Source organism: Coturnix japonica, chromosome 1, assembly GCF_054131305.1.
Source record: "Coturnix japonica strain WE chromosome 1, WE-NBRP24, whole genome shotgun sequence".
NCBI lineage: Eukaryota > Metazoa > Chordata > Aves > Galliformes > Phasianidae > Coturnix > Coturnix japonica.
In genome coordinates, this window is record NC_140663.1 from 155194903 (window position 1) to 155211115 (window position 16213).

Sequence of the window (16213 nt, forward strand, 5' to 3'; positions counted from 1 at the left end):
TACACTCTACAGGCACTTAGCACTTCCATAAGCAGGATGCTGTGGGCCTGGGTCACTTACATGGAAGTGTGTAGTAAGATATTATTGGAGCCGCTTCTGAAAGCGAAGTGATGCTGGTGAGGTTAATGCTCTGCTACTGGCCTGAAGGCAAAGGAATTTCACCCTTATAAAGAGGTGAGAAGACCGAAGTTCCTTCGCTAGAGGGCGACTGAGTAAGGCAGCAGGCCAACGCAGACGGGACATACTAGGAGCTGGAATCCAACACTGTTTTATTGCAGCTGGAAGTGTCTGATGACAGAGTTCCTTTTAGCTCAGCTTTGGCGGTGAGACAGCGTTCACCTTAGCTGCCCTTTCTAATCAGCTGTAGGGCACATAAGGTTTTCCGTCCTGCCTGCGAAGGCTCTAACAGCAAGTCAGGGCTTCTTGTCCCTAAAGCAGGCATTTCAATATTACAGGCAGGAACAAGTAACAAAATAACTACAGGAGCTGCACTGCATCTCATTTTGAAGATCCAAAAGCTGCCAGCTGTAGTTCCTGAACTTCCTATAGCAGTAACCTCTGGCTTCAGCATAGTGGAAACTCACCCTTTGCTTCTGGGAGCCTTGTGTGACCCAAGTTTCCCTATATTGGACTACAGGCAGGAAAACCACTTGTAACGTGTCTCATGTTAATTGGGAACTTGATGTGATCCTTAATCCTAGATGTGACTTTGGTACTGACAGCAGGCTGAGGGTTAAGCTGTGGTTATTTCACACAGTGGTTTATGTAGAATATACAACTGTTTTCCCAGCACCTTCTCTTTGCTCACACTCAAATCTGAGGGCTTTATAAACTTGGTTGTGGATTCTGAAATACTTTTTCTTTAATTCTAGAAGGGTGATGACACTAAATTGAGCCTCTGTTTGACAAGCTGGGTGTTACTGAAGGACAACAGCCTGCCAGGCAGTTAATCAAACTTTATTGCCATGAATTCCTGTAACAACGTTATGAAGTTCTCAGCTGAACAACCAACTCCATGTGTGCAGCTTAAGTGCAGCTGTAGAAGTTACCGCTTGGTTCAGGTAAGCTCTCAATGCACATCTGTTCCTGCCACCAGCTTCCTGCTGTCAGTGGTTCTAAACTCCTGCTTCTCTTGGAAGCCTCTATATATATAGTAATTAAACATTGCAACTCAGCTTTATAAAATGAAAGCAAAGACAAATCTAAGAATTAGATTTCAGTATTCCCCTGCTATGGATTCTGTTATCTTTGTATGCGCTTGTAATAATCAAGAAAGTTGATATTATTTCTCTTGGATAAACAACTTTAAAAAGGAGGAAGCTTAGGACTCTTGAAATCCTACCCCTTGTACCTGAATTATTCAAGCCTTTGCCATAAGCTCCTTTTTAAGAGGTGACTCTGTGTGGTGTTACTCCCACATGTACAGGTGAGTTGAGGAGAAAAGGAGGGGAGCAACTAGAAAAATAGATGCTACGATCTCATTTTGGGTAACACTAACTGGCCTGAAGTTGCATATTTAAGCAAATACTGGGGAAGGCAGACATGCCATCCAGGCCTAAGGGTGATGTCAATGGCCCAAGGCTGTGTTTCCACCCAGCTGAAGAGCTGCAGCAAGTGGCACATGTGACAGGGCTCCAATTGGAATAAATTGAAGCCCGTGATGTCAGCTGTCTTCAAGAACTTGGCTCTGGCCTTCTGTTCATCTTCCTGCCTTCAAGCACGCAAACTCATCCCTATCAAGGTGACCTGTGAGCTTGCACGTTACAACCATGCTTCGAACAAGCATTTGTTTCCAGCAGCCCTCCTGTGTTATAAATATCACTGAATTAAACTAACACTTCAGCACTGCCTGCAGCAAATAACTGTTACGAATTCTGCCTTGACTCTTTACACCCAGTAATCTTAAATGCAACCCTATCTTGGCTATAGGTCATAGAATAGTGGAAGTAGAGGGTGAACACTTCTATAAGGCCAGGCAATGATCCTGGAGAGTCATAGGGTGGGAGGGAGCAAGGAAAAGGCAGGTGCACTCAGTAAGATTAGACAAGACTGGAATTACTTGGAATCAGATACTGCCAGCAAGAAACGGGAAATGCAGCAGCCACAGCACAGGCTTTAAAGCAGTGCTTTGCCTTAAACAAATCACAGCCTGTTCTGTCTGTAACGTTAAAAACCAGTGTGTCTTCTTAGCACCATTACAGGCAGGAAAAGACATCTACAAGATGGAGCCAGTCCTGCCAGTCCAATTCAAGAAGCATCTCCGTAAAAATCACTTTGAATTTAAAAGATAGCAAATCCTAAACTGGAACTGAGCTCCTAAAATCAAGTCAGTGATCTGGTACTGCCCTCGGATTGTTATGAGTCCTATAGGCTTTGATCATTTATTGAAAAGGTTTCTCTGTTTGCTAGAAGGTATCAGTAAGAATCTATCTGTTTCATCATAAGTTTTCGGCTGTTCTCATAGGCAAGAAACAGTGCCCCATTGGCCAGGAATGCACGGATCATAGTTGGCTTTAGTCCAGAATACAAGGCAAGTACACCTGGAAATGAAATTAGAGCTGGTTAGAAATTCATTATAGTGCCTTTTAACATCAACTCTTATGCTTTCAGCTTTCAATGGCACTAAAGTTAGGGTTCTGCACTTCACATACCCTCACACAGCTCAAGTCTTTGCTCCTTTCCAGAGAGGATGTGCTTAGGTAGAAGCTCCAAGCTGCCAGTCTAGATCAGAGTGGTTTATCAAGCAGCCCTCAGTCAGCCATAAATCAGCTTCTAGAGGTAATTTCAGCACACTACTTCTTTAACTGATTCCTTCAGTTTTTATACTTAACAGTTTACTTACTTGTCTGCTTTTAATGCTTAACAAGCTTTTGTTACTGAACAGGTAGAGGAGAATGAAGCACATCTCAGCTTCTAGAATCCAAGATCCCCAAACTAGGAGAAGCAACAATGGTTCTGCTAGAAACTGTTACTAGAAGCCTCTAACACATTGTCAACAGACAAAATTTATTAAGCAGCTTCTGGTGCTGAAGAGAACAGGTTTGAATCAGGTTGTTCAACAGGTTGTTGAAGCCCTGTCCTTGGAGGTGTTCAAGACCAGGTTGGACGGGGCCCTGGGCAACCTGATCTAGTAAATGCGTATGTTTGGTGGCCCTGCCAGGCAGGGGGGTTGGAACTACGTGATCCTTGAGGTCCCTTCCAACCCGGGTCATTCTGTGAATCTGTAGCCCTACAGCATCCCTTGCTCTCGTGTACACTCACCTTCAGTTCTCACAAGGGTTACAAACGTTCCCATGAAGCCTGTCTGCTTTCCAGCCATTGAAAGAACCTGAATTCTAGATTTGACACAGTCTATAGGATACACAGCAATCCACAGACAGCTGCCTCCAAAGCCTCCGCTGAGCAGCAAAGGGACGGGACCTAGGGTTAAGAAATGAGCTTTTATGCATACCACAAAACATTTACAATGTCCACATCACAGTATTTCAACTACAGCCGTCAAAAAAGAACACAGAGGGTCTCACTCATAAAAGAAGAGCAGTTTCTGCTCCCTCAGAAAGCTCTAAGTTAATCTTAAGCCACCGCTGTGCTGCAGGTTTAGCCAGAAGCTCAAAGGTTACAAAGAAATGTCCTTTAGTTTATTGGCCATATTAAGAAAGCACAGCTCCGAGCTCTGTTCTGACTGTCCACTAAATTAACTCCACTCCTTTCACACCTTTAATCACTTTCCAGTGTAAATTATGAAGCAGTTAAGAGAAATGCCACACAGGGACACTGATCACCTATTCCTTGGCATGGTGAAGCTATTATGTGATCAGTCATTTTTTATGATGCTCTTACTTTGTGATTCAGATCACGTTTTAATGAATATTTTGCAACAACAGAGTTCAGAATATGCACAGCTGAAGTTCAACCTCCCAGCAAGACAAAGTATTATTGTTCAGCCTTTGAGAAGGAGACAAACAATCTCTATTCTCTGTTGGCATCTCCTCATTTCTTGTCTGATCTTAATATGTTCCCTTACTGTCACTGTAATGACATCTAAAGGTCAGCATACATTTATTTGTACAATGCGATGCACCAGAAGACTTCAAATCTCATTCCAAACAGCCTCTGAGATGAAGCAGCTCAGAGGTGTTATATGGTGATGTTAAAGTTCTGGAATATTACTGTTACCTTACAGCATTTGTTTTCCATTTACAGTGCATCCTGCTCCATCCAAAGTGGATGACTTCAGTAATTGATTACTGTATATGCACAAAGTGTAGATCTCTCTCTAGTCAGTATATCCAGTTCCCTTTGTTTTATATATGCTGTGCATCAACCCTTGCAGATACACCCCCTTCCTTACGAGCACCATGACACCGTGCTGGAATCCAGCTGGAAAAGGCCACCGTACCCAATTCATCTTTCGATCTCCCAGAGGCAAAGAACGTCCGGCTCAGTTCGTACCCTCCAAAGAAGAAGAAATAGCCTGGGACTTCCCGCAGCAAAGTGCTCGACAGGCCCCGGTAAAAGCCCAGGGGTCCCTCCTTTTGGATAACGCTCTTCACTACTGACCAAACTGTGCTGAGGGAGAGATTGATCCAGTTAGCGATGCTTAATGACTCAATAACAAGATTAAGGAAAAGAAACGATTAAGAGTTAGATCAGTGTACAGAACAGGACCCACATAAAATTCAGAACTAGGTCCTGCCTAGAGTCTGTCCGTGGCACCATCTTTAGCCGTGCTTGTGGGGTCTCCAGGTGTGGACCATAACCCTCCCATCACAGCTCTATTCTGGCTAACAGCACGTTACCAACGTGGCACTACTGAGATGACAGAATTAAAACCAACAAACACACGTACATACAAAAGATTCAGAAGCTTTGAACGTGACCGATACTTACTTTTGTCCCTGCATTATCTTTCCTGACAACTGCATTTCGTGCATGGCCTGCAGCCGGCACTTCACCAGCTCCGTGGGGCACAGAACAAGCGCGGCAAAGGCAGAGGAAAAGGAGCCCGCGGCAGCGTTCTGTAGGTCACTGCAAAAGAGGAAAGCACAAAGCTCTGAGTGCCACCTTCAATGCAGCGCAGCTGGGTTTGACACCCCGTGTCAATGCAGAACAGCCCTGGGGAGGGCGCCCTCAATGGAGAACGATAGCGTGAAGCATGGAGACAGCTAACAAAACTCATCCCTTTTTCATATCCACCTCAAATATATCCTTTTGACGCCTGGAAAGATGCTACAAGTCTGAAATGAAGGCAGAGTGGATCACAACGGATGTGCTGCCACAAACGCAACCACATGAACTGGAGACAGTGAGACAAACATAAACCATGCTACTGAATAAGACAGCACTGCAAGCTGTGAACTCACAGCATTACGCGTTAGGGACTCGGTGGTGATCTTAAACACATTGCAAAGAATGCACTGGTGAGCTGCCAGGAATCAGAGGCTGACACTCCAGGATTGCACTGCTTGCTTTACAATACATATGAACAGGCTCCTGAAGAAGTTATTTTGGATAGAATCATAGAATCCTTAGAGTTAAAAGGGACCTTTAGAGGTCATCTAGTCCAACTCCCCTGCAGTGAACAGGGACACCACAGCTACATCAGGTTGTCCAGGGCCTGATCCAGCCTAGACTTGAAAGTCTCCAGGGATGGGGCACCTACCACATCTCTGGGCAACCTGTTCCAGTGCCTCACTGCCCTTGCTGTAAAAGACTTTTTCCTTATATCTAACCTATATCTACCCTCTTTGAGCTTGAAGCTATTTCCCCTTGTTCTATCACCACAGACCCTGCTAAAGACTGTCCCCTTCTTGCCTGTAGCCCCCCTTTAGAGACCAAAAGGCCACTCTCAGGTCTCCCCAGAGCCTTCTCTTCTCCATGCTGAACAGCCCCAGCTCCCTCAGCCTGTCCTCATAGGAGAGATGTTCCATCCCTTGGATCATTTTTGTGGCCCTCCTCTGGACACACTCCAGGAGGTCCATATCTCTGTTGCACTGAAGACTCCACATCTGCACACAGTGCTCCAGGTGAGGCTGCACAGTGCAGAGGGGTAGGATCGCTCCCTCACCCTGCTGGCCACACTGCTTTGGATGCAGCCCAGGATACAGTTGGCTTTCTGGGCTGTGAGGGCACACTGCTGGCTCATGTCCAGCTTTCTCATCTACCAGTACCCACGGGTCATTTTCAGCAGGGCTGTGCTCAATCCTCTTACACCCAACCTTGTACTGTTAATGGATGTAGCCTTGACCCAGATGCAAGATCCTACACTTGAATTCATTGAACCTCGTGAGGTCTGTCTAGGCTGTGGTCTTCAATATAGAGGGCCTCAAGGCAAAAGCCACAAGACTTGAATCCTGTTCAAGTTCCCTCTCAATTCAAAATGAATAATTCAGTATTTTTTCTGGAAAGTTTTGACTACGTAGCACAGGAATGAGAACCGTCCGCTCTTTAACACCATTGATTCTTCTACCAATGGCCTTGTTTTGCAAAGTAAGTAATCTACTTAAGATGACTCGTCACGTACTGAGAAAGCCAAACTGAGGTAAACAAGGATAATAGTTGCCTTGGTTTAGACTTTAGCATGGGACAAGACCAGTTTGGTTGGACTTAATGGATACTAGAAGCAAACTGGAATTCAACATTTATTTTCTTTTTGACTTGCGCATCAGTGGCGTCTATTTCTTCAACTGGAGAAAGTGTCATTTTGCAGCTGTCCTTGCATGTGTTTTGACCTGGGTATCCACAAACACAGGGAAGAAAGCTGACTTCCAAGCCATTTGGACATGCTACCAAAAAGCTAAACAAAGCCAAAACCAAACTAAGGCAGCAACTGCTTTGCTAAATATAAGGTCAGGTTCACCTCAGTTTGTGCTTTTGAAAGTTTTCTATTTCAGGGCAAGATAGCACAACAGTTCTTAAACTACGAAGGCAGTGGAGAGAGCTGTAGTTGTTTATTTGTCGCATCTGGAAGACATCCACCTCAGTTTCTACACCCCTGCCCCATTCCCACCTCAATGATATACTACAAATGCTTCTTAGCTCTTCCAAAGTGAGAACTGGTGAAGATATGTTTCAGCTTATCTTATTTTCTCCTATCAGGCAGTAGTATTAAGATATAGCACAACTTAACATGGGGCAGCAGAGAACACCAAATTAACACCACTTTTAGACAGCTTCATTCAGGCAGTTATCCATGTCACGTCAGAGATCTAAAACCAAGTCATGGACTCCCCCAGCTACTTCTGGAAATGACAAGTGACAGGAGGCAGAACAAAGCTATTTATAAAAAGCTGAATGAGGCTCAGCCTCGCATCTTGGAATAAACTGTGTGCCCAGGGAGGTGGCAGAGTCGCCATCACTGGCAGTGTTCAAGAAGCGTCTGGATAGGGAGCTAGGAGATATGGGTTAGGGGTTTACTGTAGGTATGGTAAAGGGAGGATGGTTGGACTAGATGATCTTATAGGTCCTTTCCAACCTTGTGATTCTATGAAATGAAGCTAGGACAGGTATGAGAAGTCTTCTATACACAGTGTGGCAGCACAAGGATGAAGAAGGTTCACTTATTCTCACTATTGAACCCAAGATGTAGTTTGAGGGATGCTTAAGAGTAAGGCACACAGACTGTTGGAATTGAGACACCTGGAGAAAAGCCATCCTAGCTAGAAGGAGATTATCATTATGCCAGTGCATAAATCTACGGCTTGTTCACACCAGGAATTTTCTGCACCGCTCTGTTCCCCTGTAAGAGGAACCATTAACTCCCCTGTACGATCAGAGCAGCTTGGGAATTGTAAGTTGCAATGCTCAGTTCTTTGGTAAAATGTTCCAGGTCTTGAACATTTCAGCTGAGTTGTGAACATCTAAACCAGTCAGCTTCAGCGATGAGATGGCTCTGTCATAGTAAGACACCACATAGAATCATAGAATTACCCAGGTTGGAAAAGACCTTGAAGATCATCAAGTCCAACCGCAGCCTAACCAGAACCCTAATTCTAAAAACCCTACACTAAATCATATCCCTGAGCACCACATCCAAACGGCTCTTAAACACATCCAGGGATGGCGATTCAACCACCTCCCTGGGGAGCCTATTCCAGTACCTAACTACCCTTTCTGTAAAGAAGTTCTTCCTAATATCCAACCTAAACTTGCCCTGGCGCAACTTGAGGCCATTTCCCCTCGTCCTGTCACCTGTCACTAGTGAGAGGAGACCAGCCCCACTCTCACTGTAAGAACCTTTCAGGTACTGGAAGAGAGCAATAAGGTCTCCCCTCAGCCTCCTTTTGCCCAGACTAAACAGCCCCAGCTCCCTCAGCCTCTCCTCATAGGGCTGATTCTCCAAGCCCTTCACGAGCCTCGTTGCCCTTCTCTGGACCTGCTCCAGTACCTCCATGTCTTTCCTGTGCTGAAGTGCCCAAAACTGAACACAGTACTCGAGGTGAGGCCTCACCAATGCCGAGTACAGGAGCACACATCCTAGCATGGACATCTACACTTCAAAACACACTACACTGCATATTGGCAGAAAGATACCTGGGATACCAGCTGCACCTAGAAAATGTTTGCAAGTAGCAGTTTTGTAATTGTATTTAAAACAAACTGGGAAAAAAAAAAAAACCAACAGATTGATGGTACCAACCTGAGCTTTGTTTTCCTGTCAACTCCAACAATTCTTCTCACAATCTGTTGGCAAAACCCATAGCACATGAAAAGAACAGAGTTCTCCGCAATGCTGGCTACCAGAGCAGGTGTGGTCCCCTTGTAGAAGCCTCCAAATCCCACTTGTTTGTAGGTTTTCATAAAACAGTCAACAACTCCTTTGTACATGTCAGGGAAGGTCTGCATCTTCACCTTTGCTGTGTCGAAGGGTTGGCCAGTCAACACGCAGGCTGTCCCACCTAAGCAAGCAGTGGAAGTTAAGAGGGTGACTGAAGGTTATCGCAGCTGAAAGGTCTGCACACAAACACTGCTAGCAAAGTCATGCAGAAAGCAAAGATGAATCAGTTCTCTGCAGGAAAAGACAATTGCACTAAATTCAGCACAATAGCATCTATTGTCAGAGGTGGACTCAGTCACCTGAGGAAAAAAAAACACCAATACATAAAGAGCGTAATAGCTTCATTCTCAGTATGCGCATCTCTACTGTAATAAAAGCAATCATCTAAATCCATCTTCTATCTTCTATAAAGGAGGAGTGAATTAGAGCTATTCTTTGGCAATCAAGGCATTTGTGATGAGCAATGTTTTCACTTCTTAATGCAGTGGATCAGACACTATCTGATTCTGTGTTCCAGCAATAACAGAACTGAATGATTTGTCATCAGGTGAGACAGACTCCAGGACAAGAGAAGTACTGCTGAGAGAGCTAAAAACACATTATAAATTGAGAACCAAAGACGCAAATCCTTCCCTTCCAAACTTCAGATGGAATTTCTTTACCTGTATTCCTATATATTGGAACACTGTGCTCAGGAGAAGTTAAAAAGGGCAAGAGGGCAAAGTTCCCTAAGCTGTTATCTTTTCCAAACTGAATTGCAAGGTCAATACCCTGCAAACTTGTGAGATACGTCCATCAGTGTTGTCAATAACCACTTTGCACTCACTATAGCGTTCTTCTGTGAAATCCGACTCAATTCAATAGTCTACTATAGAAGTTACACAGAATCTGTTTCAATAAGAATTACAGGAGTACATTGGTAGCAACCTGCTGGGAGCTGACACCTAATAGGAAGCATATAATAGGTGTCTGTTTTAGGGCTTTGCTTTTAAAATGAAAGAAAGGACCATCCTACAACAAGAACTGACCTTTCAATATGGTACCACTGCCATGAATGTGCCCTAAAGAGGGCAGATGGACAAGATGGTGTTTTTTTCTTTATTATTGAACTGAAATACTTACCTGTAAATCCAGCTAAATGCACTGAAGTAAAAACAAATGTGTGTATGTAAGCAGTTATTTTTCTTCTAAAAAGAGAGACAAAGAGTAAGCAAATGCTTGTTTATTGGTGTTTGCTTGTTTATGGTGATGAATAGTGATACTTCGTGGTTATGGAGTTTGATTCCTCAAGTCAGTGATTCTCAACCCATTTTCCTCTTTGCAAATACACTTTATTGCTGCTCCTCTGCAAAAAGGCACTTTGGGCCTCTAAGAATTCAGGAACCCAGCTCTCATAAAACTGGATTCTCAAACCACATGGATCACTGCAAGTTTCAGAGTAAGTCATACAGGGAAGCATGAAGAGCTGCTTGCTCTGGGAGGGATAACCAAGGAGAAGCAGTAACAGCCATGTAAGCCTCAGATGATAAGCAGAACAGAACTCTAGAAAGGGTCAGCAAATGCCACTTCCAGCAAAGCCAAGAAAGGGCAAGTGTCAGGTTCCTGTGTAAGGATAGACCTAAAACATACGAGTCATAAAATAATGGCTGTTGAAAGTAATCCAAGACCATCAGTGATGGCTTTGAGAATCCAAAGCTGGAAAAATGGGAGTTGACTGAATGGATGTTCTAAAAAGAGAAAGTGTTCTTCTTACAGCATCTTTGGAGAAGGCATGAGAAGCCCAATGAAGTACAGCAATGAACTTTGTAAGCCTCAAGACAAGAAGCCCTGGTTAATATCTCAAATATTAAGGGAAACAAAAATAAGATGTTCTTCCAGTCAGCAGCAGAACATCTGTAAAAACAAACAAGCAAAAACCCTGCTTGAAAGCTTAGGCAACTGTGGTCCTAAGAGTAACAGCAGCATGGTGAGAAGGGTCCAGCTTTAAGAAGTGATTAGAGGTTGCTCAGATCCCAGCCAAAGGACTATGACCCACAGGCACATGAATGACTGATTTATTACTGCTCACAATTTACTTACCCCAGAACAGCACAACTTATCAGCTAGCTGAGACTATTTGTAGAGGAAGGTAAAATCAGGCTACGCATTTGTTCAGGAACAAGCTGTTTGCCTTGTTAAATACACTTCCTAAAGGGTGCAAAGATGCATGTAACAGTAACAGGCACAGCCAGTCAACCTAGGCAATACTGAGCAAGTATGCTGCCTTGCCTTAGCATTGTGCAAAGACTAACACAGCAAGCACTACTGACCAGACAACATGTGTTGGAAGACCAAATGCTTTATGAGGGTGGTACACTGGACTCTTATTGTTACTTTTGCCTTCGCAAAACCAAAAGCTTTACTACATGGCTCTTTCTATGTCACCCAGAGATGAAGCTTAGAATCTCAAAGACTGCTTTCCCTGGTGAGTTAAAAAACGTTCATCCCTCAGCCATGGATGTAGCTGTGGATGTCACTGTTCACTAACAGGGAGTTGGATTAGATGACCTTTAGAGACCCCTTCCACCACAGATGTGTCCATGGACATTACCCATCACCAGCACAGTAATATCAGAGAGACAATGCAACTACTTCTGCCAGCCAAGGTCAGCTGTTTTACTTCCATATCCTTAAAATACAGATGGTGAGTGTTCCCCCCTCCCACCAAGCAGAGGGAAATTGCTCTTAAACACTTATCAAAGCTATTAAAACCATCCCTCAGCACTACCTGCAGCTCCTGCTGTGAGGTCAATAGCAGCCTGAAGAGCAGAGTTGATCCTCATGCTTCACACTTGTTTATTGATTATTGCAGAGTGAAAAGCCTCCAGCTTCCTGGATGGTGTCAAGATATTTTCCTCCTGAGGGAAAAGTGAAATGAATCACATGCAATTCATAACAATAATTGACAGGCAAGAGTGTCACTTGAATGGTTTTCATTCAGTTTGTTTCAAGGTAGTTGTGAAGATGCTCATCCCCAGAGCTAAACCGAAATGTAGTGAACCTGTATTTTGATTACTTCTGCCACATTAGGCAAACCCTCTGGAGTATCACCACTTGCTACAGCTCACTTCTGCTTTCCAGTTACTAGTACCCTTAGATCTCTCACATAAACAGTAGGGAACACTGTTGACTACTACCTTTCTACTGATTACAGAAGCAGCGTCTCCATCAGGTGTCCAAGGCCAACCAGCAGGAATAATTCCTTGTCTTGGCTCTCTGGATGTAGAGCAAAATAGAATTGTTCTACTTACAGTGAACAGCAGCTCAAAAACTACATGCGTGATCACACAGATAGAGGCACGCCAGGTATTTCTATGTGGCTCTCAGAAGATACAAGTGGAAAACAATGAATATGAATATCTAGAATCGCGTCCAGCTGTCATGTTCCCAGTGCAAGTCCTTACACAACGATATATTATAAAGTAAAATAAGAACTACAGCTCATCTCTCAGGAAGGCAGCAGGAGAGCAGGAATGCAAAGACAATAGTTTCAAAGAAAACATCCAAAAGAATTCAGTTTTCAAACTGGCAGCAAGGTAATTTCACTGGGTGAGCTGTTAAGACAAGCCTGCTCATTTAGAGTAATTTGGAGTCAGAACAGCGAGCCAAAGAGATCCCACTGTTTCAGAATCATGTTGCTGAGCGAGGCACTTGGCTGCTGCTGCTGTCAAAGCAGCTACATGGGTCTTCAAAAAGCACTAGTACACACGTGAATTGGTGCCTTGTCTTCACACAGAATAAACAGTATTTTCTATCCTTCTACCCACTGTAGTGCTTCTTTTGAAGCCTGTTGTGTCCTGAACAGTGTTCCTGAGTAACATTAAATAGACATATAACTTTATGTAGGTCATGTTGGAACAGTTAAAGCTTTGTTACAAGCATGGGCATTCATGTACAAACAAGGTTTAAGAAAACCTGTCTCTGAACATGTTTGTTATTCGCGGAGCTTAAGAAAGCAATAGGCCAAATGCTGTCACTTGGTGAGTTCATATATTACATTGGTTTAGAGGCACTGTGTGAATCAACAACAACAAAAAGGGTTAAAAAACCAAAACAACAAAACCAAACCCTAATTTTGTTATAAATGACACCAATACTTAATATTTCTGCGGTTACAGGTTAGTGCTGGCACAGGCTGACCAGAGAGGTTGTGGATGCCCCGTCCCTGGAGGTGCTCAAGACTAGTTTAGATGCGGCTCTGGGCAGCCTGATCTAGTATTAAATGTGGAGGTTGGCAGCCCTGCATGCAGCAGTTGGAGCTTCATGATCCCTGAGGTCCCTTCCAACCTGGGCCATTCTGTGATTCTGAACTGTTTCACTGCTAATCACACGGTGAGCTTGATGTTCATTACAAAGCAGAGGCTCTAGGACCAAGCTGCGCTCATTATCCCGCACACCTCATTAGTGTTCACACAGCACTCCGCAGCTTTGCTTCTCATTTAGAGAAAGAGCAGAAAGGCAGAGCAGCGAGGCAGCCTCTGAATGAAGGGGATTACCAGAGAGCAACCATCACCTGCCTGGCAGAAGGCATCACGCTGAGTGCTATCAGCTTGTGCCAGTCCCCAGAGCAGCACATGCCACCGAATGCTTAGCAGCAAAAAGAAAAGCAAAGGAGTAAGTGAGAGGATGAAAGTTTTGAAAGCCCATCGTTACTAAGAGCACGCTGCCACTTGGACAAAGCTAAGACTAGTCAAAGCTGCAGATATTGCACGTGTACATACCTACTCCTGTGTCTTCTTTGTGATTACACGGTTCTATTACAAACTACCGGTGGACATGCCGAGTTAACGACTGCTCTGCCACTTCTACAGCAAACCCAGAGCTCGGACCTGCGAACACAGAATCATCAGCGAGCTCAACAGGTCCCCAGGGCCTTCACCCCCACCCCAGACACGTCGCCTCCCCACACCCGGCCACGAGGAGCCCCGAGGGCTGGAGGTGACATCGGGACTCCGCTGCCAAGGTCAGAGCGGTCCCGAGTGCAGCGGGACACCCCGGGCTCAGCCTCGGCAGGCAGCTCATCGCCAGCCAACCGGCACAGAAGGGTACACGTGAACGGGGCCACCTCCCGGCTGGGAAGGCAGCAACCACCCCGCTGTCTGCCGATATCAACCCGCGTGGAGCAGCAGAGCTCCGGCACGCTGGGACGAGGGGAGGAACAGAAAGAGGAACGGAAGGAGGAACGGAAGAAGCCCGCACCCGCCGCTCTTAGCCGAGCCCCAGGTCCGCCCGGCGCTGCAGGCCGCGGGGAACCAGCGCCCAGGGCCCGCTCCGCGCCTCCACCCGCTGCCCGCCGGCCAAAGCTCTGGGAAGCGGACAAGGCCGGCCCGCCCCCGGCCGCCGCCACTCACCGCAGCGCCCAACCGCCCCGCCGCCGCCGCCGCCCCTATATAGGCGGCCGGGGAAGGCGGCGCGGCCCCCCGCGGCCCCGGGCAGCCGGTGGGCGGGACGTGGTGCCCCCGGCGGCCTTCCCAGCGCCCTTCTCACGCCTCTCCTCGTGATGTGGCGGCAGTTTTCGCTCTCGGCTCTGCCTCACACACCGGTGGGGCCTGGGGACGCTGCCTCAGGATCCCTGCGGGAAGCACGCACGGGGTGCCCGGCGGGGAACGACGCCTCCCACAGGGGAGGTTGCGGGGCCTGGAGCATCATCTCGTGCCGTCCCCTGCGGTGGGGTTCCAGGAGCTGTGGGACAGCAGCATCCTGCTGTTTGGGTCACACAGACTGTCATCCTCCAGTCAGCATTTGGTAACCATGAGGAGGGTTCTAACATCACTTCCCTCCACTGAAACCCTACAGAGCTCCTTGTCCCCATTTCACACAGAATCACACAGAATGACCCGGGTTGGAAGGGACCTCAAGGATCATGTAGTTCCAACCCCCCTGCCTGGCAGGGCCACCAAACATACACATTTACTAGATCAGGTTGCCCAGGGCCCCGTCCAACCTGGCCTTGAACACCTCCAAGGACGGGGCATCCACAACCTCCCTGGGCAGCCTGTTCCAGGGCCTAACCACTCTCCTAGTGAAGAACGTCCCCCTAACATCCAACCTAAATCTTCCCTCTTTTAACTTAAAACTATTTCCCTGTGTCCTGCTATTGTCAGCCCTTTCGAAGAGTTTACTCCCCTCCTGGGTGCAGGTTCCCTTCAGGTACTGAAAGGCTGCAATGAGGTCACCCCACAACCTTCTCTTCTCCAGGCTGAACAAACCCAAATCCCTCAGCCTGTCCTCATAGGGGAGGTGCTCCAGCCCCCAATTTCAGCTGGGAATGAATTGAAATGCCTGCAGTCAGGCTGTTGTGAAGCAGTGCTCAGCTGAAAACAATCAGGCACTGTGCAGCCCACCCATATTTCCATGCCTCAAGGCACACAGACCTATGTGCTCCAGCTTAGATCCACAGTGTTTTCTCCTCGATAAAACTGCTCCTGTTTTCAGAGCCCAAAGCAAAGACAATAATTTGGGGCTAATCTTCAAAATATGGCAATTATTAAGGAATCATAGAATCATCCAGGTTGGAAAAGACCTTGAAGATCATCAAGTCCAACTGCAGCCTAATGAGTACATTAACTCTAAAAACCCTACACTAAATAATATTCCTCAGTACCACATCCAAACGGCTCTTAAACACATCCAGGGATGGCGATTCAACCACCTCCCTGGGGAGAAGGAAGAGCAGACTTAGCAAATTGTGAATTTTTTACCTAAGAGTAGAAATTATAGCTGAGGCTTTGGTAACCATTTAAGTGGCAGCAGGTTAATTGCGCATCCCAAATGATCTGCAGCAGATTACTGTTTAATTGCAAGGAATTTTCAGCTGCGTTGACTTTTTAAAGTTGAACTGAAATGCTGTTGGGGAATCCAATTGGTGAAGTCCTTGTGGGATGTATTTGGGACATGGGGGTTGGCCTCTTCTCTCGTGTAATCAGTGATAGAACTAGAGGGAATGGTTTTAAGCTGTGCCAGGGGAGATTCAGGCTGGACATTAGGAAGTATTACTTCTCGGAAAGGGTAGTCAGGCATTGGAATGCACTGCCCAGGGAGGTGGTGGAGTCACCGACCATGGGAGTGTTCAAGAAACGTTTGGATGTTGTGTTGAGGAATATGATTTAGCTGGGAAGTATTAGTGATGGTTAGAATAGATGATCTTCTAGGTCTTTTCCAACCTTGATAATTCTGTGATTCTGTGAATGATGCAAAGTACTGGAGATGTTGCTTGGCTAAGTTTAAGAGCTGTGAAATGCAGCGCTGCAAGGAGCACATTGCCACCATGTGGTTCTCTGTGTTACTTGCACTCCTTTTTATAAACTCCAATGGTAAACTTCTACGAGGGTTTCCTTACAAAATACATTCATTTCCATTCCACAGGACCCCAGCGTCCTGGCTCCTGGGCCCACTATC

General features: G+C 45.9%; 1 protein-coding gene across 4 annotated transcripts; it reads right to left on the reverse strand.

Moving 5' to 3' along the window:
- Positions 1 to 941: 941 nt before the first annotated feature.
- On the reverse strand, positions 942 to 14245 carry SLC25A15 (solute carrier family 25 member 15). 4 transcript variants are annotated; one of them, XM_015851895.3, is made up of 8 exons: positions 14167 to 14245; positions 13537 to 13644; positions 11544 to 11673; positions 8639 to 8897; positions 4891 to 5028; positions 4400 to 4569; positions 3262 to 3420; positions 942 to 2540 (listed from the first exon to the last, which is right to left on the reverse strand). In XM_015851895.3, the coding sequence occupies exons 3-8, from the start codon at positions 11596 to 11598 to the stop codon at positions 2416 to 2418; spliced, it is 906 nt and encodes a 301-aa protein (XP_015707381.1). In that variant the 5' UTR covers positions 11599 to 11673; positions 13537 to 13644; positions 14167 to 14245; the 3' UTR covers positions 942 to 2415. The 4 variants fall into 4 exon arrangements, with proteins under 4 accessions (XP_015707381.1, XP_015707380.1, XP_085392375.1 ...); XM_015851894.3 differs by having other exon boundaries at positions 14015 to 14245; XM_085536249.1 differs by lacking the exon at positions 8639 to 8897.
- Positions 14246 to 16213: the final 1968 nt, after the last annotated feature.

Coding starts and splice junctions, on each gene's coding strand:
- SLC25A15 (XM_015851895.3), bottom strand. CDS start 11,598: ATGAGGATCAACTCTGCTCTTCAGGCTGCTATTGACCTCACAGCAGGA. Junction 5,029..8,638: donor GACAGGAAAACAAAGCTCAG/GTTGGTACCATC, acceptor CCTCTTTTGCAG/TGACCTACAGAACGCTGCCG. Junction 2,541..3,261: donor AACCCTTGTGAGAACTGAAG/GTGAGTGTACAC, acceptor TTTCATTTCCAG/GTGTACTTGCCTTGTATTCT.